At 45.7% G+C, this 27,571-nt stretch overlaps 1 protein-coding gene across 1 annotated transcript in view; it reads right to left on the reverse strand.

The window, feature by feature from the left end:
* Positions 1 to 27,571, reverse strand: part of TMEM132D (transmembrane protein 132D) — a 575,438-nt gene that overhangs the window by 293,828 nt on the left and 254,039 nt on the right. The window contains exon 3 of the mRNA XM_044243542.1: positions 3,988 to 4,134. Within this exon, the coding sequence (XP_044099477.1) occupies positions 3,988 to 4,134 (147 nt within the window). The remainder of the gene's footprint in view (positions 1 to 3,987; positions 4,135 to 27,571) is intronic.

Here is a 27,571-nt window from a genome sequence, read left to right on the forward strand (position 1 = left end):
GGATGGGAGTTGACCTAACTGAGAAGAGCTTTTTCTACAGGGCAGATGTGATGTCCGGCACCCCAGCAATCATCTTAGTCTGTGAGGGCACAAGCTCTGCACCAGTGTGCCAGGCAAGAAGGACAGATGTCTGGGACCCCGAAGGGCTGGGAAGGTAACATACCAGCTCTGGCCTATATCAGGCTGCTTCTGGGTGAGAGAGAAATAAACTTCTATTTCAGTCACTCCTATTTGCATTAAAAATTAAATAATCCAATAATCCTAACAGAGTTACAGATACACTTATTGATGCCAGAATATTTTCACTTTGAATATACAATCATGACTTGAGTCATGTCTGTCTCTATTTGAAATATCCATTATTTTTATGGCAGTTCGTGTTCTTGAAATATATACATTTTAAAGCGAGACTTATTACCTACGATAAACTTAACGTAGTGTCCTATACAACAAGTAAATGATAATTATGAAAAAAAAATAAATTCTAGCTGTGTACCCTTGCCTGTCTACGATCTGCTGGCAAAGGAGAGGCGCTGTACAGACAAGGGTGAGCACTCACTCCCACCAGAAGTCTTCCTGGAGAACCGACATCCATGGGAAAATGTCATTCAAATTTATTCAAACCCGTGTCTGTGCTACCATCTAAAATCATTTATGCGGCAACAGTGGCAAACTTGGGAAAACACTTCTCAATGTAGAGAACAGCAAGTACATAAAAAATAAATGGCTTCCGTCACACACTGGTCTCAGTTTACCTTGTGCGAGTGAGGTTCTAAAAATGCAAGATGCATTCTGATGGGCAAAGCATTTATTATTCTGGTCTGTTCCATACTACTTCCTGGCAACACTCAGTCAAGAGCCCCCAGAGCTGTGATAACATTCATATGTTAATACTATGATGATAAGGTTTTCGGCAACCAAACTTCTCCAGAAAGGGAAGGATGTATTTCAACTCAGATGAGAGAGTGTCTCTCCTTCCTGTTGAATTCATCACTACCGCAAGTGTCTCCTTAATCCATAAAATTACACCTGTCACCGTGACTTAACTGCATTAACACGGCTTCGTGATCCATGGTGAATTATTAGCAATATGAAATCCATGACTCTCGGGCTAATTAAGATTGCCTCTTTGCATTCTGATGATCTGATTCTGACTTACGAATAACTAAGAAAACATTCAAGGAGGGTGGGAAGAATTTATAAAGCAAGACAACTTCGGAAGCAAAGCCTTCTAATGTTAAACTATCCACTCTGTAATACATTTCCGATGATTCTTTGGATAAATAGAAATGGTTCTCCTCCCGGGCCGCTTACGACTGGAGCTGGTGTGTCTTCACTGAACACCGTGCTGACAGAAGTAAAATGAAAAACGCTGAAGTGAGGAGAAAATTGGATATACTAATGAATATATCATATTCAAAAATGTCAATTCGGCTGTATACATTTTATTAAATGGTAATACATGCACAGAGGGAAAAATGCACAGTCCAAACAGTTCACAGGATTATGTGACTTACATTCCGCCTTCTCCCCCAACGTCTTGGCACCTTACCCAGAAGAAAGCACAGTGGCCAGATCCTCTGCTCCAAAAGTACTTCTCTCTGGGGTTTCCCCCCAAACAGGCCTTCAATATACATCCTGTTCTACGCCTTACTTTTTTAAACAGGTGTCCTGGAGACGAGGCAGCCCCCAGCACAGGTAGGGACAGAGATGAAGTGGAATTCTAGAACCGCGACCGACAAACGTTCACGGAGAGCCCCACGTGCAGCCCCCTCGTTCGGCAGAGCCTTCCCAGCTATGGGGGAAGAACTGGATTCCACAAACGTAACCCGACCCATCCACACATCAGCACGATGAATCCCAGGACAATGTGTGCGTACATGCGTGCACGTGCTTAAACACCTGCATCATACATGCATCGTATGAGGAGTTCTGTGGAGTCGGGCTGTGTGGATACAGTATCTCGTCACGGACACAAACACATGGTGAACAGATACCCATGTAATACACTGTATATCATGATCCCATTTAACCTACACAAACGCAAAGAAGTGTGCACGTCTATGGGTGCGCATGTGCTGTCCCCGACCATCGGGACCCACGGCACGAACCAGAGAACGGACATCAGAATCTATGAAGCAACAAGGTATGTTCTCCACAGGGAATGGCGTCATGACATCAGGATTTGGAAGGAATAACGCGCTATTCCACTGGGGGCGCTTGCTTCTGAAAGAAGACATGGGTAGAAATAAAAGAAGAGAAATGGCAAGCCTCATACACTGGTGTGTTTCCACGTGTTCTGCTGACGCTGAGTGTCCCACTTAAAGAAGTGTTCAAACCCTTTGCTTGACCGAGGAAAAGCAGCTTACACCCTAATGAGGGTGAGGCACCTCGGGAAAGTCTCCTTACTTCTCCTCCAGGCCCTAAGACAAACTGAATTAATTCTTGGCCAGAAATTCAAAAGCAAAAAAGCAAAATAAACAAACAAAAAATCACAAAAGTTTAAAATGGTTCAAACCTGTTCGCATTTCATAGAAAACACCACAACGGCTACTATTAACAATAAACCACAGAGGAAATGCAAGAAAAAGAGTAGAAAACAAAACAGACTGGGTGAGATCCTTCCCCCTAAATCCTTCTCCTCTTTTGGTGAAAAATACCTGCTTTCCTACTACTTACTACCTACCTGCCCGTCTACCTAACAACCTATCATGTATCTGTCCACGCATCCATCCATCCTTCCTACCTCATTTTTGCTAGCTTTACAACACAAGAGAAACTTTACTGAGATTTTAAACTTCACTTCCCAAATCACATGACTGGCACAGACCTATCCGGATGTGCGGACATGTTTAAGTTCATCACGTCAACTCGCGTGCCATTCTGTTACTCCACAGTGAGCGCAGAACTCAGGTCCACATTTCTTCCCTTTCCTCTCATTTCCTCTACAAGCAAATCTTCAGGAAAAACTCACAGAACACCGAGCACAAAAGGAAGGACGCAAGTGAGAGCCTGAGGATTGACAACCCGAAGCTTGGTGCTCCAGGAACACAGAAGGTGCGAAGGAAGGCAGAAGGGATCCTGAATCAAACTGTCCCCAAAGTGGCGTCAAATGCTCCCTGATAATGAACCAAAAAACTGTATCATAGCCATCAGTAGAGATCCACGTTCTCGATACCAGAATAAGTAAATGGAAAATAAACGTGTTTTTCCAAACACTGAGCTATGAAGTTTAATAACCTGACACCAGGAATACCGTGTTACGTACCTGGGATTCATCTGCTTGTTATTTTTCCAATTTTCGGTAATATACAGAGCAAAAAAACAACCAGCCTGAAAGTGGCAAAAATACGCGACCAGACTAGGAATTCTCTGGAGCCACAAAAGAGGTTTCAGGAAAACAGGAATAAACCAGGAACCACTGAGCATCCGAGTCTCTCTACCCAGCCGTGAGCTGACGGGTTCTAACTGGGTGGGTCTCAGACACAGATTCAGGTTTTAATTTGTCTCTAGAGCGATGCTCAAAGCCTTGTCGTTGCACAGCAGACAGCTCGCGGTCATCAGCCAACACGTGTGCACAAACACAGTCGCATACGTCTACGTGGCCAACGGGGATCCCACCTGTGTGCTCAGAGACACACAGGGCCGGTGTCGTAATGCTCTCGAGACAGGCCATAGTATCAGAGATGCCCAGACCGATGGGGCTGGGGCGCGGGGCATTGCAGGACCATCTGTAGATAAATCTCCCCTGCACCGAACCGCCCTCACAAGTGCCCCGTGGCGATGCTGAACCGTGGAGGAGGCCCGCGGTGAGTAGAGCTCACCCTTCCCGAGGGACAGAATCCATCCATCCGCCAGAGAAGCGCGAGTTACATGCACAAGAGGCATCACATGCAAACCACAGTGAGAAGGGTTTTTATCACACGAGGGGAGAAGGAGCTCCCCGTCCCAGTGAATCTGGAGACGCCGGATGCTGTGGGGACTCACCTGTTTTCCGAGCCAGCAGATTTCTTCTGGCAAACGATGACGGCAGGCGCGTACTTGCCGCTGTGGTCCGTGCCCTGCGTGACCTCCCAAATGGAAGGGCTGCTGGCTCTCACCCCCACGACGCTCACGCCCTTCTTCACCTTGGCCCTGTAGGAGACATCGAGGGCACAGCTCAGACGGCGCTGGGGAACCCCAGGGGTCCCGCTTATTCTGGGAACGTGGGGAACGCATCTGCACATGGCCACCTGGCAGGTGTCAGCTCGCATTAAACGGGATTCAATCACGTGTCTGCCACCACCTCGCAATCGCTCTGTCCTAACTGTCCCCCGGTCACTCCCACCTCTAGCAGGGGGGCAAGGGACGGTGCGCGGGCAGTCTGCAGCCAGAAGAAGTCCAGCTGCATTCATGTGTAGCCTCATTGTTTGTTTATCTTTTTTTTAAACAATGACTTTCTTGGAAACCCCCAGACTGTGAAAACTAAACAGGAGAAGGAAATGAATTAAAACCATGTGAATGAAGTTATTAGCACTGACACCGTGTTCCTGGACCATCCCCTCTGCGCCAGGCACAGACAAATGTCTCACCTGGACTGCCTGCGTCCCCCAGGTGTGCACAGGGCAGAACGAAGGGCCCCAGGGACACAGGAGCTGAGGTTTGAACAGACCCAGCCGACTCATGCCTGTGCCCCTCCTGCCACACAGCCTGACTGCTCCCCCCTGAGCATCACAGTCACCCACACACCAGGCGCACTTCCCTGGTGTTACAGCGTCAATGCTTTGAAGTATCACACACCCCCATGGGGTCAGCTTCCACTGAGACGGGGAGGGCCTGGGTGTCACGCAGCAAATAACCCTGGTGTCCCCTGGCCCCAAACCGCAGCGCAAACTGTGCCCGGTGCTCCCCTTGGCCTCACACACACACCCCATCTGGTGCAGAAGCCGCTGACCCAGGCCCTACCCACATTCCCTGCTACCCCACACTGGTCAGCCTGGGCCTGAAGGTCGAACACCCACTCGGACTTTACACAAAGACAGATTTGCCAAGGCAAGTGTGCTTGTGGGCCACACACCCATTCATTCACTCCTTCCTCATCGTCCTTGGCAGAGGGATGACGACACGCCCAGAGGCTCCTCACCAAGAGAAAGGGGTGTCATCCCCTCCCAACGAGCTGAGGAAGAGGGAATGTCACAGCAGAGCCCTGATTTGTTCTCAGAAGTTTCAAGTGAAAAACGATGGCAAATGTACAATACAAAATGCAAGGCATCGCACACTGTCTGATGTGCAAACTGGCCTCACGTTTGAGTCATGTTCGTGACGGGTTTTTTCCTCCTCGTCCCTTGGGTGGCACATGAGGAACTGCGCAGCAGGAGCTACGGGGACGAGCAGATGACTGGGGAGAAGACGGTTGGAGGGTTTGGGGAGATGAACTTCAGAGGTCAAACTGCTGTGTCCACATGGACACAGAGCCCTGGACACAGACCCTGACCCTCCCCCTGTGAACCCTCATGCATGCGCAGAGACAAGCAGGGTGGGAAGGGGAGAGAGAGGGACATGCCTGGCCCTAACCCCAGGAACACGATTTCCCACACAAACAACTTCAAGTACATCGTGTAGAAGACCCAGCAGCAGGCTGTTCCAGAAATCCTCATGGGCAAGGAGGCCCCTGGCTGGCATCCAGGCTCTGGGCTTACGGGGAGGGGGTGCTCAAACCGTCTGTACAAACAATGGGGTTTATGCCCGACGCCCACAGGAGTCTGGAATCACGGTGCATGCCAGGCAGAGGGCCCTGGAGGCCAGCCTCCAGAGAAACCCTGGGCTTCGAGGCTCAGCTGAGCTTCTTCAGTGGATGACGCATGGGAGGCCAGGAGTCACTGTGGAAGAACTCGGGGCATCCCACGTGACTCCTGGAGAGAGGACTCTGGAAGCCTGTGCCTGACTCCCCCAGACATCGCCCAACGCATCTTTTCCCTTTGCTGAATTTGCTTTATGTCCTTTGCTGTAACAAACCAGCGCCATGATTAGGACTGTGTGCTGTGTCCGGAGTCGTCCTAGCAGGTCACCAAACCTGAGGGCGTCCGGGGAACCGGCCACGCAACCTGACTGATTGTTCTACAAAAAGAAGAGGAACCATCACGTGTGGCCCTTGGTGCGAAAGCTGGAAGTTTTGGGAGGTGAGCTTCAGTGGAAAACAGTATTTCTACAGGAGGGAAAAATATTGCATGTTTTGGGTTTTAAATAATCATCGTACAGGCCTACACATCGAATGTAGCCATTTATAAATTAGGAATTGAATGCACAGGCCAGAAAGCCGTCTCATTTTCCGGAAAATACTCCAGTGCAACACACAGGTGAATAAGCTATGATTTCTGCCTTGCGGGAAATCAATTAAAGAGCAGGCAACCAGGATGTGGTGGCTGAAAAAAAGTTCAGTTCACTGAGGACAGCTGCTATTATATCGAGATGAATTCTAAGGGCTGGCCCATTTACAGTGCGCTGAAATTTTATTGAATCAAATTTGCTTTAAATAAATAGGTCATCATTCTGGATTTGGTGATCTTTTCATTCTACAAGAGACAATGGTGCCTAAGACTTCCCCGGTAGAGAATGGGCTCATATCTTTCTTAAACGGTACTCACAAGTAGGGCATGTGGAGCTCAGAGAATGCCTCCTCCGTGAATCATTCTCAGGTTCTCAGCAAAGAGCATGGTTGCTTATGTAACCTATGATGTACCCAGTATTTCTTCCTAATGAGCCGGCGGTGGTAAGGTGAAGCTGAAATGACTAGCCTTGCTTCAAAGGGGACGTTCTTTCTGAAATGTAGTGAGGGATACTAGGAAGTTGCTTTTCATGGACACAGTATGTTTTCCTAAGAGAAGACACATTCTTAGCGCACGTTCCAGATGTCCTGATCAGAAGGACGGATCCTTGTTCGAGAGAGATCCCCAAATGGCTTGTACCAAGTGTGAACACTCACAAGAAACTGCGTGGTTTTCCCTCGAAGACATCATCGATGTTATAAACTGAATGAGGCTTCTCATCGGGAGTCATTTTTACACACTAACCTCAGAGATGTAAGTGGCGGAGTTTAGGAACTATTAAGATAATTCATAGGACATGTGCCACTTGGCATCCCTGGGTTTGGACCAAGTGCTAATCCCTCCTTTGCTCCTGACAACTGAGTCTCGTGCATTCATTACTGGAAGTTTTATAACCTACTTGTGGTTCCATCCATACGGGAAACCCTGACAGCTTCACACCCCAGAGATAAACACGGGGCTTGATCTCCAAAGACACTCTGCTGCATAGTCATACTTGAAAATGTATCCACGCTAGTGACAGGGAAAAGAGCCATCATTTCCCCCATGGTGGGCACATTGCACTGGGGATGGACACAAGTAAAACCTACTTGGGATACGGGCACACTGTGTTTCTCCCATCCAAGTACTAACCAGGCCTGAGCCTGCTTAGCTTCCGAGATCAGACGAGATGGGGCGCGTTCAGGGTGGTATGGCCGTAGACGCATACTGCATTTCTAAGACTTAGCAGAGCGATGGTATACAGACACAAACACACAACCAGACACACACATACATGCACACACACTCACACACATATATATGTATATATGCACACATGCACACACACACACACACACACACACACACATATATACAGTCGACCGTTGAGTAACACGGGTTTGAACTACATACATCCACTGATGCATGAGGTTTTTGCAATAAATACAGCAAGGGCCATAAAAGCATCTCCTCTTCCTTACGGTTTTCTGAGTAACATTTTATTTCTCTAGCTTCCCTTTTGCAATGATACAGTATACAATACGTAGGACATACAAAACGCATGCTGATCGGTGAGGCTCCTAGTCAATAGCAGGCTGCCTGCAGTTACGTTCTGAGGACTCAGAGCTCGACTCTGATTTCCAACTGCATGGCAAGTTGATAACTCTTTACTCCTGTGTTGTGTGAGAGTTAACTGTATACCACACACACATATATGCACACATACACATGCATGCACACGCATGCAAACGTGTATGCCTGTGTGTCCCAAGCCAGCATCGGGTAGCAGAATTGAAACAGTTAGGAGCCCAGGTGCTGACCACCGTGCACACGTCATTCCGCTCCCCCCACACCGAGTGTCCCCTATTCGGGGAGGACAGAAGATGAGGCATGCTTACAAGTGTTGTCAGTCTGGTGACCAGCATCCTTCCCTGTTAACGGATGGAAACTGGATTTCCCCATTGGTTCAAAGTCCAGCAAAAACCCCTCTTGGTCCATGCAAAGATTTTTATCAAAAATGTTCCTCATGCATTTACTCCTTTTCTCTCATTGGTTGTGGGAAAGATGAATGCATGATCTGTACCCTCATGCACAACAGGCTCCCTGCCATCACTCGCAGTCACATGCTGTGTGTAACTGCTGCTTGACCGGGAACAGTTTACAACCGCACCCTTGCCCCACCAAGTCCGCACACCCCATGACACAGAACATTCCATTTACTCTCAGAGCCACTTGGACTCTCTCCCCACGTTCAGGCCCTGCCTCACCCAACAACATCCATGTAATTCTTTACAATGCAGTCAGGAGTTCTTCCCGGCTCCTGTGATGCCGGGCTCCTCCTCCTATCACTGGAAGGTACGTGGCTAAGTCTCTCTGCTGTGGCATGGGGACGATCCTAGTAACCGCAGAAGCATATGGAAAAGCTGATCCTACATAAAATCCACATCCAAAACAAGGGGGCGGAACAGGACGGCAGAGAAGTAGGAGACTTAAATCTCTTCTGGTTCTAGAAATTCAGCTAGATAGTTATCAAACCATCCCGAACACCTACAAATGCAACAGGAGATCGAAGAGAAGAAGAGCAGCAGTTCTAGGAACTGAAAAGCGACCATTTTCTGGAAGGCGGGACATGCGGAGACGTGAATCCAGAGCATGGGAAGACCGTGGGGTAAGGGACCGGCTCCTGGCCAGCGGCGGAGCGGCGGAGCACAAAATCCGAACATCAGAAGTCGGCTCCACCGAGGTACGTAGCTCCAGGGGCAGAGCCGGGGTGGAGCCCTCGTGGGGACAGTGCAGTCTCAGGTCCCGCGGGTTCACAGAAAGACCGGGGGTGTCTGAGTGGCAGAACTCTCAGGTATTGGAATGGGGAAGCCGACTGCAGACACAGAGCTGAAGAGTGAGCTCTCAGCTCGGGGTGACCTTAAACCGTGGTCCACAGCACAGTCGGGACACTGCTCTTCCAGCAGGGACCCCACAAGTGGCATATCCACAGACACTCACCATCCTTCTCTGAGGCAGGAATCTGCTGGGTTTGGAGACTCCAAACAGGGCCGCGTGCCAGGGACAGAAATGCTCAGTTACAGGCTGGGTAAGCTCGGAGCGCGGCCAGAGACCAGGGAGACAGGAGGGACAGACGGCTTTTCTCTGAGGGCGCACTGAGGAGCGGGTCCCCAAGCTCTCAGCTCCTGCAGGCGGGAGACTGGGCGGCCGCCATCTTCATTCCCAACCTCTGGAGTCCTACGAAAAGCGCTCAGGGAACAAAAGCTCCAGCGCGAACGCGAGCAGATGACTTAGCCCGGCCCCTGGCAAGGGGACTTCCAACCTAAGGAGGCAGTTCTGCCCCCGGGCAAAGACACTTGAGAATCCCGACCACAGGCCCCTCACCCAGAAGATCAGCAGGAACATCCAGCCAAGACCAAGCTCACCGATGAAGGAGAACAGCAGAGCTCCAAAGATAGGGGAAATCAATGTACGGAATTCATGGATTTTCTACCCATGATCCTTTAGTCTTTCAAAGTTAAATTTCTTTAATATTACTTTTTTCTTATTATGTTTCTAAAATTTTTCTTCTTTCCTATTTTAACCTTTTTAAACTATTTTATCTTATCAATACTTTTTAAAAATATATTTTTAAATTTGCCTTGTTACACTCACCTTCTATCACTTCATTGTATTTAACCTCGTTTTTTGTATACATATAGTATTTTCTTTCTTTAAAATTTTGGGATACAGTTTCTTCTAATGGATCAAAATATACCCTAAATCTAGCATAAGGCTTTGTTCTAGTCTCCAGCCTGATCACAATCTTTCCTCCTTTTTTTTCTTTTTTCAACCGACCTCTCATCTTATCAATTCCTTTTTTTGGAATCTTTTTAAATTTTCATTGTTACATTCATATTCTATTCCTTCATCATGTTTACTCTTATTTGTCTGTGTGTGTGTATTTTTTTTCTCTCTTTAAAATTCTGGGAGGTAGTTTCTTCTAACACATCAAAATACACCCAAAATAAAGTGTGTGGCTCTGTACTATTATCCAGTGTGTGTGTGTGTGTGTGTGTGTACATGTATACATGCATAATATAAATAAATATATATATATATATTTTTTTCTCCTCCCTTTCTTCTCCCCCCAGTTTTGGGTCCCTTCGATTTGGTTACTGTACATTTTTCTGGGGTTGTTGCTGTCCTTTTAGTATTTTGTTCCCACATTCATCTATTTTTCTGGATAAAATAACAAGATGGAAAAACTCACCTATAAAAAAAGAACAAGAGGCAGTACCAATGTCTCGGGACCTAATCAAGATGGACATTAGTAAGACGTCAGAACTAGAATTCAGAATGATGATTATCAAGGTGCTAGCTGGGCTCAAAAAAATCATGGAAGATACTAGAGAATCCCTGTTTGGAGAATAAAAATCTAACCAACTTGAAATGAAAAATCGTTATTAATGAGATGCAATAAAAAATGGAGGCTCTTACTGCTAGGATAAATGAGGCAGAAGAGAAAATTAGTGATACAGAAGAGCAAATGGTGGAGATTAAGTAAGCTGAGAAAAATAGAGTTAAACAACTACTACAACCACAAGGGGAGAATTCTAGAAATAAGTGATATAAAAAGATGAAACAATATTAGAATAATTGGGATCCCAGAAGAAGAAGAATGAGAGAGGAGAAGAGAAAGTATACTGGAGTAACTCATAACAGAGAATCTCCCTAATTTGGTGAAGGGAACAAGCATCAAAATCCAGGAAGTACAAAGAACCCACTCAAAATCAATAAAAATTGGTCAACATCCTATCATCTAATAGTAAAACATACAAGTCTCAGTGATAAAGAGAAAATCCCAAAAGCAGCTTGGGACAAGAAGTCTGTAACATACAACGGTTGGCAGCAGACCTAACCAGAGATCTGGCAGACCAGATAGGACTGGAGTGATATATTCAGACCACTAAATGAGAAAAATATGCAGCCAACAATACTATATCCAGCTAGGCTGTCATTGGAAATAGAAGGAGAGATCAAAAGCTTCCAGGACAAAAAAAAACTAAAAGCATTTCCAAACACCAAACCAAACCCTATAGGAAATACTGAAAGAGGTCCTCCAAGCAAAGCGAGAGCTTGAAAGTAACAGACCAGAAAGGAATAGAGACAATATACAGTAACAGTCACCTTACAGGCAATATAATGGTACTAAATTCATATCTTTCAATAGTTACCCTGAATGTAAATGGGCTAAATGCCCCCAATCAAAAGACAAAGGGTATCAGAATGGATTAAAAAAAAACAAGATCCATCAATAAGCTGTCTGCAAGAGACTCACTTTAGACCCAAAGACACCTCAAGATTTAAAGTGAGGAGGTGGAAAACAATTTACCATGCTAATGGACATCAAAAGAAAGCTGGGGTGCAATCCTTATATCAGATCAATTATATTTTAAGCCAAAGACTATAATAAGAGATGAGGAAGGACACTATATCATACTTAAAGGGTCTGTCCAACAAGATAAATAACAATTTTAAATACCTATGTCCCTAACATGGGAGCATACTTTGTATTAATTATACAAACTAATTAATAACAAATTCAGAGAAACACATCAACAATAATGCAATAATAGTAGGGGACTTTAACACCCCCCCCCACCAAAATGGACAGATCATCCAAGAAAAAGATCAACGAGAAAATAAAGGCTTTAAATGACACATCTGGTCCAGATGGACATCACAGATATATTCAGAACATTCAATTCCAAAGCAACAGAATACACATTCTTCTCTAGTACACATGGAAATTCTCCAGAATAGATAACATCCTGGGTGACAAATCAGGTCTCAACCAGTACCAAAAGATTGGGGTCATTCCCTGCATATTTTCAGACCACAATGCTTTGAAACTTGACCCAAATACATGGAGGTTAAAGAGCATCCTTCTAAAGAATGAATGGTTCTACCAGGAAATTAAAGAAGAATTTTAAAAATTCATGGAAACAAAATAAAATGAAAACACAAATGTTCAAAAGCCTTTCTCAAGAAACAAGAAAGGTCTCAAGTACACAACTTAACCCTACACCTAAAAGAGCCAGAGAAAGGACAGCAAAGAAAGCCTAAACCCAGCAGGAGAAGAGAACTAATAAAGATCAGAGCAGAAATCAATGAAACAGAAACCAAAAGAACAGTAAAATAAATCAAAGAAACTAGGAGCTGATTCTTTGGAAGAATTAATAAGATTGATAAACCTCTGGCTATACTTATCAAAGAGAAAAGAAGAAGAATGCAAATTAGTAAAATCATGAATGAAAGAGGAGAGATCACAACAAACAGCAAAGAAATAAAAACAATTATAAGAAAATTATAAGAACATATGAGCAACTATACACCAGCAAATTTTACACTCTGGAAGAAATGGATGCATTTATAGAGACCATAAACTACCAAAACTGAACCAGGAAGAAATAGAAAACCTGAACAGACCGATAACCAGTAAGTAGATTGAAGCAGTCATCAAAAATCTCCCAACAAACAAGAGCCCAGGGCCAGATGGCTTCCCGGGGGAATTCTACCAAACATTTAAAGAAAAATTAATACCTATTCTCTTGAAATTGTTCCAAAAAATAGAAAAGGAAGGAAAACTTCCAAAGTCATTATATGAGGCCAGCATTACCTTGATCCCAAAACCAAAGACCCCATCAAAAAAGAGAATTACAGACCAATATCCCTGATGGAAACAGATACAACTATTCTTACAAAATACTAGCCAACAGAATTTAACAGTACATTAAAAGATTATTCACCACAACCAAGTGGGATTTATTCCTGGACTGCAAGGTTGGTTCAACATCTGCACATCAATCAATGGGATAAAATACATTAATATAAGAAAGAACAAGAACCATATGATACTCTTGATAGATGCTGAAAAAGCATTTGACAAAGTACAGCATCCTTTCTTGATCAAAACTCTTCAAAGTGTAGGCATAGAGGGTACATACCTCAATACCATCAAAGCCATCTATGAAAACCCTACAGCAAATATCATTCTCAGTGGGGGAAAACTGAGAGCTTTTCCCTAAGGTCAGGAACATGGCAGGGCTGTCCACTATCACCACTGCTATTCAAGTAGTAGAAGTCCTAGCCTCAGCAATCAGACAACAAAAAGAAATAAAAGGATCGAAATTGGCAAAGAAGTCAAACTATCACTCTCTGCAGATGATATGATACCCAAAGATTCCATTCCAAAACTGCTAGAACTCAGACATGAATTCAGTAAAGTGTCAGGATATGAAATCAATGCACCAAAATTAGTTGCATTTCTATATATGAACAACAAGACAGAAGAAAGAGAAATTAAGGAGTCAATCCCATTTACAATTGCACCCCAAACCATAAGATACCTAGGAGTAAACCTAACCAAAGAGGCAAAGAATCTGTACTCAGAAAACTATAAAGTACTCATGAAAGACATTGAGGAACACAAAAAGAAATGGGAAAACGTTCCATGCTCATGGATTGGAAGAACAAATATTGTGAAAATGTCTACACTACCTAGAGCAATCTAAATATTTAATGCAATCTGTATCAAAATACCATCAACTTTTTTCAAAGAAATGGGACAAATAATCCTAAAATTTATATGGAACCAGAAAAGACCCCAAATAGCCAGAGGAATGATGAAAAAGAAAAGCAAAGTTGGCAGCATAATAATTTCAGACTTCAAGTGCTATTACAGAGCTGTCATCATCAAGACAGTATGGTTCTGGCACAAAAACAGACACATAGATCCATGGGACAGAACAGAGAGGCCAGAAATGAACCCTCAAATCTATGGTCAACTGATCTTTGACATAGCTGGAAAGAATATCCAAAGTAAAAAAGACAGTCTCTTCAAAAAACGGTGTTGGGAAAATTGGACAGCCACATGCAGAAGAATGAAACTGGACCATTTCCTGACACCACACACAAAACTAGACTCAAAATGGATGAAAGACCTCAGTGTGAGAAAGGAATCCATCAAAATCCTTGAGGAGAACATAGGCAGCAACCTCTTCAACCTCAGCAACTTCTTCCTAAGAACATTGCCAAAGGCAAGGGAAGCAAGGGCAAAAATGAGCTATTGGGACTTCTTCAAGATCAAGAGCTTTTGCACAGCAAAGGAAACAGTCAACAAAACCAAAAGACGACTGACAGAATGGGAGAAGATATTCACAAATGACATATCAGATAAAGGGCTAGTATCCAAAATCTATGAAGAACTTATCAAACTCAACACCCAAAGAACAAAGAATCCAATCAAGAAATGGGCAGAGGACATGAACAGACATTTCTGTAAAGAAGATATCCAGATGGCCAACAGACACATGGAAAAGTGCTCTACATCACTCAGCATCAGGGAAATACAAATCAAAACCATAGTGAGATGCCACCTCACACCAGTCAGAATGGCTAAAATTAATGTCAGGAAACGACAGATGTTGGCGAGGATGCGGAGCAAGGGGAACCCTCCTACACTATTGGTGGGAATGCAAGCTGGTGCAGCCACTTTGGAAAATAGCATGGAATTTCCTCAAAAAGTTGATAATATAGCAATTATACCCTATGACCCAGCAATCACACTACTGGGTATTTACCCTAAATATACAAACGTAGTGATCCAAAGGGGCACTTGCACCCGAATGTTTATAGCAGCAACATCCACAATTGCCAAACTATAGAAAATGCCGAGATGTCCATCAACAGATGAGTGGATAAAGAAAATGTGGTATTTATATGCAATGTAATACTATGCAGCCATCAAAAAAGAAATCTTGCCATTTGCAATGACGTGTATGGAACTAGAGGGTATCAGGCTTAGCGAAACAAGTCAATCTGAGAAAGACAATTATCATACGATCTCTCTGATATGAGGAATTTGAGAGGCAGGGCGGGAGGTTGGGGGGGTTAGGGAGGGGAAAAAAATGAAACAAGATGGGACTGGTGAGAGAGAGCAACCATAAGAGCCTCTTAATCTCACAAAACAAAGTGAGGGTTGCTGGGGGGAGGGGAGTAGGGATGGGGTGGCTGGTGATGGACACTGGGGAGGGTATGTGCTGTGAATTGTGTATGACTGATGATTGGCAGACCTGTACCCCTGAAGCAAATAATACATTATATGTTAATAAAATGAAAAATAAAAATAAAAATCAGTAAATAAGGAAAAACAAAAATAAATCCAAAACAGCAGGTCCCAACACTTGTTTATTATCAAGCCCTCATGCTAGTAAATTGCGTGTTGGTGTTCCCCCTTAATGTGGCCATATTTATTTACTGACTTTGTGTTTGGACTATTGCACTTGTAAATACAGTAGAAAACATACCTGAAAGGATACATTAAAATGATGAGATTAAGAGAAAGGTGTTGAGAAGTCCTCTACCGTCTCAGTGAATCACTCTGCACAGCCCTTGGGGTGAACATACATGAGACAGTTCCACTCAAACTGATTTCTGAGCACAGGAAAAATAAATGTGGTGAGCAGAGGTCATGTTACAGGGAGTTCCGTGGATGGGTATTGGAAAGATGCTGAAACTCTCCTGCCAGCTGTGTGCTTCACAGCTTCAGGGCGAGAAGGGAATCTGTTTTCATGTGGCCGTTTCTTGGGTAGCGTTAAATTTAGAATGAAGACGGGTCACTTCACGGCAAACTGTTTTGGATGTCCTGCCATTAGTGAATCACTGGTACATTCTAGAACAGGAGATAAACATGGGCAGGACTTTGTCCCCAAGACAAAGGGGCATCTCCAAGACCCCCAGGCAGAGAAGCGCGAGAGGAGGGGGCATGAGAGTGTGGCCTCGGGGACTGGGACCCACTGCCAGTTGGAGGGGTGAACAGCTCTCAGTAAATGGCTTAGGAATTAGGCATCCCCAGGGCTCTAGGCTGCAGTGCTCTGTCACACTAGAAAGTACCAACAGCTCAGGCTGAGAGCACAGACCTCGAATGCAGGGCACAGCCCTCACCTCCGGCTATAGGCCTCGTGTTGCCAAACATTTGGCCTGAAGACAGGCCAGAGATCCCCCACTTTTAAGTAGGATCCCAAGTTTTGAAAACATCATCTTGGTTAGACAGTATATGTGAGGCCTGGGAACAGTCCAACATCATCAGTGTGTGATCTCCGTTAGCTGGGACTCAGGAAGTCAGGCCCCTTCTGCGTGTGTGAGTGAAGCAAGGAGCCATGGGAGTGCACTCTGCTAGGTCCAGGGTGGGACAGAGGCATTCACACACAGAAATGTGCCCACATCTGTGTCCTCCCCACCCCCTACACGTACAACTCACATGATGGCGACTTTGTCATTTTTGTCCTACATGGGTGGAATATGTTTGCTGTGGGAAAACAATGTGTACTATGCAAAAATATGAAGAAGAAAAGTAAAAATCACCTGAACTTCCATCTTGTTGAACCTGAACCAACAATATTTTAGTCATCATCCTTCTACATACTGCTTTATTCACACCCAGTCTATAGATTTATATAACTAGGATCATGCCCAGTACTGCTACATGGGCACCCAGCTTGGGCACTGACCAACCTCAGAAAGCACCATTCATATAGATTATGATGTGAAGTGGGGCTTCCTAGAGTTGAGCAGTGTACAACCTGCACAACTGTATGCAGCAGACTTGATTACATTCAACAGGCTGCTTTATTCACCAGAGCATCCTGGTCTCAATTCTTGACTAGCTCCAGGGGCAAATAAAATAACTTAAAGCAGTAACCAGGATGGCCACCTACCAACTCAGGAGAACCCAGTGAGAAGGGAAGCCAAAACAGCAGAGCATTGCATCTTGGGCCAAAAGGTGAGTAACATGTGATGTCATCACCATTTCCCCAATGACGGACATATTATTTGTTCCTGATACTAAAGGAATAAATCTGTGGGCGGAGATCTCCACTTGCAGAGATGGAGGGCAGAGCCTCACTCATTCTGCGTGTTAGGGACTCTCCCATCGTAGACTCATCCGATCAACCAGCACATGGGCAAGAAAAAAGCCCCTATTCCTTGTTGAACTTAATGAACTCTCGGAGATAGTCCTTCAGAGAGGGTCCCACAGAAAGTAGCCTTTAGCCATCACGGGCGTCATCATGTTACATCCCTCTTCACACAGAAACCTAGGCACCCGACCATTCTCAGTGTTACTCCGTTGCCATTTCATCCATAGAATAATAAATAAATCAAAGCCCCTTGGGGGGGGAGGGGGGACACAGCAAAAACAAACAAACAAAAACCCACAACCCTTGCACTTCAACAGGAGATGGAAGACAAGGACTCAAAGTTCTGCGGGGCCTCACACAGCAAGCAGAAAAGCAAGTCGGGTGGCTTTCCTACCCCGTGACTCGTGTTTTTGCACTTGGCTCTGTTCCCAGAGCACCGCCACGCCCCAGGCACTGAGTGTGGCTCCCAGGCTTTGGGAAGAGATCTAATCTTACTGTTTGCTAAGAGCCAACCCTCTAATTTCACGACAGCACATAATAAAGTGGGATTGCTGTTTTAGCCCATCCTCGAGGTTACTAGTATTTTGGAGGAATTACTTAAATATACTTCTTTAGTTAACGGAAACATTCTATGTCAAAACCAGAGCTCTGGGCAACAAACTCACACTTTCCAGGATATCTTTTGGGTTTTTTAAAAAAAAATTTTTTCTTAAAATTTTTCTTAAAAAAATTTTTTTAAGTAACATTTTTTTTTCATCGAAGAAATAATACAGGCACAATGTAAATATCTACATGTTACATATAGGGATACAAAGTAGTTTCTCTCACTGAAGACTTCCCTCCCCTCACTTTTACCCAATTTAATGCACATTTTCCAGGAGATCAATATGTGTAGATACATCTATTTTTAAAAAAACACCAATGGCAGTACTGTACACGGTTTATACATTACATATGTGTTGAAAATATGTATCTAGTAGGTACATCAATATCAGCATTTAGAGGCCCAAGGCATCCAAGATTCCCAACCACAGATGAAACCATTGTGCACAGGTCCCGAACCTCTCCCTGACCATGCCCATCTGGTGGACACTTGGGTGCTATCCAATCTTCGCTTCCACAATCAGCACGTCAGAGAACCTGCACAACTTGTGAGGTCTGCACACACATGCAAGCATGTCTACAGCCCAGAAGTCTCAAAGAGGAAGGGCCAAGTCAAAAGAGATGCCCGCGTCCCATGGGGATAGAACATGCTGAACTGCCACACAGAGATTCTAGCAATTTACACATTCGTTCAGGGGGTCTCCGTGTGCCTTTTTCCTGCCGTTTTGATGGCTGCGGATCTGACAAATAAAAATAGTACTTCCTTAAGTCTGAGGGGCACTGAATACGGTTTTCATAGGCTTATATTTGGATAGTCTTTTTTTTTTTTTAATCAAATGTCTGTTCACATCCTTCGTCCCTCTCTCTATCCTTTTATTGGTCTTATTTTTATTGTTTATTAGGAATTTGATTTATAAGCAAATTAATCCCTTGATCCATCTGGAATTCATTTTCATTTGAGAAGTGAGTGGAAGAGGGATCTGGCTTTATTTCTCCCCATCTGGGCTTCATCAGCACTATTTATTAAATGATTCACGCAGCACCCCATTGATTTAAAATGCCATCTTTGATCCATACTAAATTCGTCGGTTCCTTAGGCTTATTTTTGGCCTCTGCATTCGCTTTTATTGATCTGTCTGCCTCCTCGGGAGGCAGCACCCACATGTTTTAAACACAATAGCTTATGACGTGTTTTAATATCTGGTAGGGCTATTTGCTTCCTATTCTCTTTCATTTCCAGGGGTATCTTGATGGCTCTTTCGACAAAAAATCATCTTCTGTCAGCACATTCTCCAAGACAGACTTCTGGTTTGCAAGAAAGAAAGAATGAAAGAAGAAAGAGAAAGAGATGTGCCCTTCAAACATCCCTCTCTGGAATGGAAAGTAACACCTGGCAGGCGATGATGGGTTGGTGGCCCAGAGCAGAAGCCTTCTCCCTGAAGGACAACAGGCAAGCGCACTGTCCCTGGGAGCAAGTGTCTCCTAAACCTGACACTGCCCCAGCTGTTCACACGTGACATCCTTCCGAACAATGACCTGCTTACAGGGGTGTGTGCTCTACCTTGGAAGTGTTCTACTTCTTTGGGCAACAGCCTTGGGTCCTGGAAACAGGCAACAGCCTTGGGTCCTGGAAACAGATGAGGTGACCCCCAAACCACGGGCAGTCTTCTTCCTTCTGGTCATAGGGATTGGGTTCAACCAGATCAGGTGGGTTCGGGAATTTCCCAGGCGCCAACGGAAGAGTATCCCCATCCCAGCCCTGATCCTCCTCCCTCACCCAAGGTGAGCCTTGGGAAGACAAAGGACTTCAGCCACTGCACTTTGAAGGGACCTAGCAAGGCATGACCTCATGGGGAGAAGAAAACGAGAGGAAAGAAATGGATCCGTGCTGGTATAAAGCCCTGAATCCAACAGCTGAACCAAAATAAAATAGAGACCAAGCTTGAAGATTCCCCTCCTCCAAAAGCAAATAAATCCAGTAAACCACTTGAGCAACCCTATATTCAGCTAATTTCATGAACATAGACAAGACTTAGGTTATTTCTTTTCAGTGCCCCTGATAATCGACAAAGAAACTTAAGAAATCTTCCTAAAAGTAATCCTCTGCCATCCAGAAACCCCACAGTGATCCCCCTCCTCCTGAAGGTTAAGGAGCCTCCCTGTATCACCCAAGAAACCATGCTGTGACGTCACACTCCCCCGCTCCGCATCAGTGTTTGACTTGAAAGCACCCTGTCCGAAAACTTCTTACATGCATGACAAACTCTTACTAAATGCTATTTTATTGGTCTGGCGGTTTTAATATTGCTATTTCTGGGTTTCAGACACACTCACTCCTGAAGCAAGAGCCACCAATTCCTCACTATCCTGGCTTTTAATTGTGTTTGCATCATTGTGAGTTTAGGTTTTATTTTTTTTTAAGATTTTATTTATTTGACAGAGAGAGAGAGAGACAGCCAGAGAGGGAACACAAGCAGGGAGAGTGGCAGAGGAAGAAGCAGGCTTCCCAGCAAGCAGGGAGCCCAATGTGGGGCTCGATCCTAGGACCCCAGAATGATAACCTGAGCCGATGGCAGACGCTTAGTGACTGAGCTACCCAGGTGCCCCAGGTTTGTTTCTTTTTTTCCACTTTCATTTTTACTTTTTAATTGTGAAAAGAACACTTATCATGAGATCTACTCAGTGATCACATTTTTAAGTGCTCGACAGCATACCACAGGGACCGTGTAAAGACTCTGTCTCCGAGTAAAGTCCTGTGCACAGGCCCGGGGCCTGGAGGTCTGTAGGGATGGAACACAGCCCCCTGCGCCAGATCATCACAGTGGGGTCTCTGCAAGCTCCAATGGCCAGACTTTTATTAATGCACTTTCCACCCACACATGATGGGCAATTAAATTTTGTTTACACAACATCCTTTGACTGGAAACTGACCAGAAAGATCGGCCCAGCAGGCGGGTCCGTGTCATTCCTGAAAGCAGGAATGTTTAAATACCACTTTTTAAAAATCATTAAGCTTTAGTTTTTAGAGAAGTTTTCGGTTCGCAGCAACACTGAGAGGGAAGGACAGAGCTCCCATAAGACCCGAGTCTTCCCACGCACAATCCCCCTGCTCTCAGCGAGATCCCGCAAACCCCCCACCGTCCGTCCTTTATGATCGGCAAGCCTACAATGACACTTCTCACAACGTGCTTGTGGAGTGAAAAATCAGGACATCACGGAAGGGTCTCGTCTAAAAAACGAGGACACCTGTGCAGGGTCTGTGGCACAGACAAGTTTCATCCCATCTTCAGCTGAAGAGAGTGAAGCAAAGAGAAGTTCAGTCTTTTTCTCAAGGTCACACAGCTAATGAAAGAATGAAGCTGGCTCGGGGAGCCCTAGTCTGTCTCACTGTGTTCCACGGCAGCTTTCCTGTTCTGGAAGAGTGTCTGTTGGCACACTGGACAAGCCCGCCTGCAGCTGCCTTCCCCCCCTCTGCAGGGCACATGGGGACTTGGCTCCTGGATGCCTCCATAGGACCCCCATGGAGTCAGGCTGATAGACAAACCCTAAAGATGTAGACATTACGTAACCAATGCGTGGGGCAGTCTCCTTCTGGAACCCAAACTTGACTGATTTCTGCAGGTCTTTCTGGCCACGGAGTTCCTGCTAATCTTTGCAGAAAATTCTTCCCTCCCTCCTCCGGGTTTCTGCCCCATTAAGGGAAACTGAGACACACAGTTCCCTTGTTCCTACCATCTCCCTCCCTTTCTCCTTCCCACAGTCCCCCTGGCCTACACGCATGATCACAGATGTGGGGCCTGGTCTTCCTACCTCCCATTTGCATCCTCCCTTCCCCTGGAGTATAACAAAATCTTTTCATTTAACCATCAGAGGACCTAAAAGGCAAGAGTGGGAGGTTGGGGTACCAGGTGGTGGGTATTATAGAGGGCACAGCTTGCATGGAGCACTGGGTGTGGTGAAAAAATAATGAATACTGTTTTTCTGAAAATAAATAAATTGGGAGAAAAAAAATAAAATTAAATTAAATTTAAAAAAAAAAAAGAAAGATCTTCTAAAGATTCTTCTCTTGCTCATGAAACCCTGCTTTCAGGCTCACTTTGGGGCCAAGAGAACCCCGCTGGAAATGTGAGAACCCAAATAGGGACCCGTTCGCTCTCTCGGGCTGCTGGAAGCACCTGTTCACAGAGCTCAGAAGAGCACGTTTCAGCCCTACGGCTCTCATCTGTCCCGGATGCACGTTACTTCAGCTCTCATTATACAGATGAGAAAACCAAGACGAAAAAGAGGTTACAAAGACGGGCCATTTCCTGAGCTCAGCCAGCTGGACCAGTGGCCACGTAAAGGAAGGGAGCCTGTACGGTCCCCCGCCCCGTGCTCCCAGCTCCTCTCCAGGCACCTTCGAGGACTCACTCCTTCACTCCCTTTGAAGTCGGCTATGTTCATGTGGTTCTGTTCGATAAAACGTGACCTGCAGGGATATTTCCCACAAGGGGCTGAAGCTGGAAGCGTTAAAGCATGCTTCGCTGTGGGTCTCTCCCCTGCACTGCACTGTCCGTCCATGGCCCACCGAGTGCTACTCCATCATCCAGGCCAAGAGTGAGGACAGAGTGGAGCACGGACATCACCGAGAGGGGAGACGGATGTGCGACGTGGCAGGACTGAGCCCAGGCTGCCCCTCAGAGAAGCCACCAGAGTGCCCCTGTGCCGAGAGCACACAAACTAAAAAAGGCTGAGTGCAGATCTGTGGGTGTCAACTCAGCCCTGAATCCACAAGACACAGACTGACCCAGTAGCTGGGAGAAAGATTCTTTTCTGTGTAGAACAGAGGGGGCTCTCCAGATCCTACAGCACTGGGGTATATTTTTTTGATGAGGCCAATTACTATTCCACACAGATTGGCTTCCCGACATGTTCGTAATAAAAAAGCCCTGGGAGAGAGAGTCAATGCTGTAGCCCGGGAGCGGAGGGAGAGGTCTGCCTCACTCCGCTTTCACGATGGCAAGATGGGGTCTACGTAATGTGCAGCGGCTCTGTGCTCCTGAGCCCTGAGTGTCCCTCCAAGGCTGCTGTCTCTTGCCCCTGTCGCAGACTCCTGACAGGCACAGAAGCATAACCAAGCAGCACGCCCTGGAACCAGCATCTCTGCCTGCACCTGTCGTGCCCCCGTCCCCGCACTAACCACGGATTTCACAGTCACCCCGCTCAGCGACAGGGACACTGGCTGCAAGCTAAGTGCAAGACTGGTTATAAGCCGAGAAGAAAACCAGGGGAGAGGAAGACGGACACTGTGATAAATAAGAAGGGAGAGCCATGCATTTTAATTGGCTGACATAAGTCTCCACTCCCCTCCCTTTTCGTCACCTCCGTCCACTTGGTGTTTGGCGGATACGGTAGGCTGTGTTTCCCAGTGGGGGCATGACCGTCCCTGATTCCTGCCCCACCCACCACGCTCTCGCTGTGATGTGCCCTGGCCTCTCCCCGCACCCAGGAGGAGGGCTCGCACCCATAGTGAAACGATGCTATGGGACTTATGAGCAAAGTCTAACGAGGTGAATCAGCTTCCATGGGCTTTGTAGGAAGCTTGATTTTGGAACCCAGCCCCATCACTCAGGAGCCAGAGGCCACCATCGGGGAGATGACCCAGCACAAAACAGGAGGAGTATTCAGCTGACTTCCCAACTGAGGTTCCGGGGACAGCCTGCATGTGCCATTAGACTCTTCAGAGAGAACCTTTAGAGGGTCCTGTATCAGGATCTTGTCCCCTCCTTTGAGGTCTCCTACCTGAGGCCCCAACCAGCATGGTGCAGAGACATCCATCCCCCGCTCCCAGATAGGCCCTTAGCCAATTGCTGACCCGCAGAATCCAAGAACATAAGAAAAATGGTCTTTGTTTATTGCATTCAGTGTGGAGTTGTCTGTCAGCTGCACCAAAAGAATGTGGAATAACAGTGTTTTGACATGAAAGCAGAAAGTCCTTGGTGTTCATCAGAGGCTTGGTTCTCCTTGGGAAAATGGGTCTCTGCCTCCATCCCTGGTCATCATCAGCAGCTCACGGGCTGAAGTTGCCTACAAAGTTCTTGCCTGACATACTTTATTTCATTTCAACCACCTGAGCCAATTATTTTAAAATTATGACACTTTCCTTAAAAAAAATCCAGATCTTGAAACAGTACCGTCATACTTGAATTGCATGCCTTACTAATGCACTGGTCGGTGAGGCTCCCACTCCTAAAAGCACAGGCGTTGTTCAGTTTTTCCTGCTCCCTCCTCATCCCCTAGTGCCTCTCCAGACACAAACACTGTTCTGATGCCTGCCCTGGACCAATTCACTCAATTTTATCGCCTCCCTGTCCCCTGAAGGCAACTGAGTTTGGGATCCCCGCTTTTGTCTTTGTAATTCACAAAGGGCCCAAAGCTGCACCCACATCAGTAACCACAGATTCTGATAGTTTGATTACTGTCCCGTGGCCCCGAAAGAACACAGGGAACTCCCCCTCTGATATTTTAGTTGTGGTGGAGACTAGGCTGCCAGGAGGAGGGAAGCGACATAAGGGGGCACAACTACAGGTTAGTCCTCTTCTGTTGGAAAAGTCCTTACTGATAGACAGGTGAGCCTTCCCTCTTGCTCTAAATTCCTTCCCACAAACCTGAAAACACTGTCTGTTAGGAAAGTAATTCATGAGAGTGAATGAAATAAACTGTGTCTGGGAAAAAAATGTAACAAAGCTGCCGGAAGGCCCACCCAAGGAATGTGCTGACAGCTTCCAACCACAGGGTTTAAATGTACAAATGTACGTAGCTTGACAATGGAAAGACTGAATTTGCAGTGGAAAGTAACACTGTATCTGTGTTCTCCTGTAGGAAATTCTATCTGTCCATCTGACTATTAAGTGTGTGTCGGTCTGTCTACCCATCTATCACCTATGTGTTATCTCCCGACTGTCTGCCTGTCTATTGCCTATCCATCTCTACCATCTGTCTATTCTCTCTAGTGATGAACTGTTTCCCTTCTAGCTCCATGCCTGCTTTCTGAATAAGCCTCTCTTTTCTGAATCCAAAATCTTGATACCTTGCCCAACTATCCCTACATCCCCTCACTGTCATTCCTTGCAGAGAGACCTAGAAAATGTTCCCATTGGTTGCATTTGCTATTTCCCAGCAAGTGACTCTCCTTCATTGAGAAGAGAAACCCGGAGACCAGCCCCTCTGCAGCACGGAGCTGGAAGACATACAATGGAGAAGGCTGGGGCACCTGAGGCCACCTTCATGGAATTTCTCAGCAATGCGGGCTCCAAGTCACCAAGCCCACGTTTCTGAGCTGCAGAAAGCCCGACTCCCCTTATCGCTTTCTCCTTTTGCGGACAGAACTCCAGTCACTTGAATCTTTTCTCCTGCAGCCCCACATGGCTGAACCCTTCCAGCACCCCACACGGTACGCTCTCCCCCACTGTTTACTGTCTCTCTCCAACCTTCCAAAGCACCAAACACCCTGCCAACTCATAGGCTGTCAATAAAAACAACACAATGCTAGGAGCTGCTCCACATCCCTAAGCCCACCAGAGCACATTCTTTTCCAACTTGGAAGGAGAAGCTGATGACTCAGATCTCAGGCGGCCCTACTGTCCACTGGCGCCCAGCAGCTCAGCAGTTCCCAGTATGGAGCCGGCTGCAGAGTGGCCGGGAATCCATTCATGGCAATGTGTATCACCTCCCACAGAACGCACCAGAATTCCAGAATATCCAAAGGAAAAGGTAGTGGGTTTCAGGCAGTTCTTCTCAATGAACAAGTAGACAGGGGCTAGAGGCTGGGCCCTGCAGCCATGGCATTGCCCTGGGGTGACCTTTTGGCCTCAAAGATGCTTGAGAAGAAAAGGATTGTCTGCTAAGCAGTGTTGGGCCTGGTGAAGGACACACATGCTTGAGCAGGACGTTTATTTAAAAGGGTTTGATCTATAAAAAGTTAATCATCTGGGGGGAAAAAAAAACAGATGTAGATGGACCTTTAAAACCTATTTTGTAGTTCCTATTTTGTTGATATTTCAAATTAATAAGCAGAGAAAAGTGGTAGCTACAATGATCTCCCAGTGGCCAGTCTTCCCCAAGTGCTAAGCACGAATTTGCTAATGAACTTCTTGTCCCTCCGAGGACCTCAACAAGTGAAAAGCAGGAACTAAAGATAAGGAGAAACTTGTTTATCACATATATTTGAGGGAAAGGAATTTCTGACACTCTAGTGTTAATGGATTCTGCTTCTCTCTGTGCATGACACACGTGAAAATACAGATATGCATGAGAAAGCTGGACGCGTACGTCAAACTCTGACAGTTACATCTTGGGTGACTGGGTTGAGGGTGATCGACGTGCTCTGCTTCGTCTGTTCTCCATCTTCTGTCACACACACACACAGGACATGTGTCTGAAGGTGTCCCAGTGGAGAGTTCCACTCCCCTTCTGCCTCCCCTGATTGCATATCCACCTCACCTTCAGAAGACCCTGAGGGTGTGCGGGGTGTTGGGATGAAGGTTCACGCTGTCTTCTGATGTGTTCACACTCTAATGTACTGGTCCCTGCCCCAGAGTGGGAGGCAAAGGTGTTTTTTTGTTTTTTTTGTTTTTTTTTTTTTTAAGATCTTATTTATTTATTTGACAGAGATAGATCACAAGTAGGCAGAGAGGCAGAGAGAGAGGGGGGAAGCAGGCTCTGCCACTGAGCAGAGAGCCCGATGTGGGGCTCAATCCCAGGACCCTGGGATCATGACCTGAGCTGAAGGCAGAGGTTTTAACCCACTGAGCCACCCAGGTGCCCCAAAAGGTGCTCTTTCTGTCTTGGCTTCTTCTGCCCACACCTGGCCACCTGCACTTGGGTCAGCCCTGGGTTGAGAGGTCCCTGAGGGTCTGCTGCACCATATAAGCTCAGCCTGAATTCTAGCATATCCCACATTACCATGAGGTGGCTTCTGCTGTCTCCCCTGGTGACGGGGTGGGGCTCTATCTCCCGCAGGTGCTCTGGAGTGATGCCCAGGCTTGTCTTCGTGGCAGTTCAAACTGCTGGGAAGACCACAGATGCTACTATGATGGGTTCCCCTCTAGGAAAGCAGCAAACAGACATCATTTTGCAATCTGACTTGGACATTTTTTTTTTATATTTGATGGCTCAACAACCCAACGGCCTTGCTTGTATCTTCTCCAAAAAAGTACTGTCCAAAATGGCAGCCCCCAATCCTGTGAATCTATTTAAATTTAGAATAGTTAAGAGAAAATCCATTCAGTTCCTCAGCTGCACGACCACATCGTAAGAGCTTCAGTGCCTCATGCAGACAGAGGCTACCAGGTTACGCAGGACAGGTAGAGAGCGTGTCCCTCACTGCAGAGAAATCCATTGGACGGCAACGCTCTGGAGTAAGTTCTATGCTTCCCCAGGCACATTTTAAAGCTGACATTTAAAATTTTCCCTCCTAAGCTGCAAAGGTTGAGATTTTCAGTATATTGTAACTATTGACATTTAAAAATTAAACTGTTATATCATTCTTTTAAAAGTATTCACTAGAATCTAAATACCATGGTGATTTGATACCAACCATTATTCATTTTAAAAAAATATGCAGACAACCTCTTCTTTCCGAGGCTTGAATTTTATATATTTTTTTCTCCTTCAGCTCGCATATTCATTTTGTTTTGTTCACAGAATTTTACCCTAATGTGTTCTATTTTTTACGTCTGAAAG

The sequence above is a fragment of the Neovison vison genome, chromosome 3, assembly GCF_020171115.1.
Source record: "Neovison vison isolate M4711 chromosome 3, ASM_NN_V1, whole genome shotgun sequence".
Taxonomy (NCBI): Eukaryota; Metazoa; Chordata; class Mammalia; order Carnivora; family Mustelidae; genus Neogale; species Neogale vison.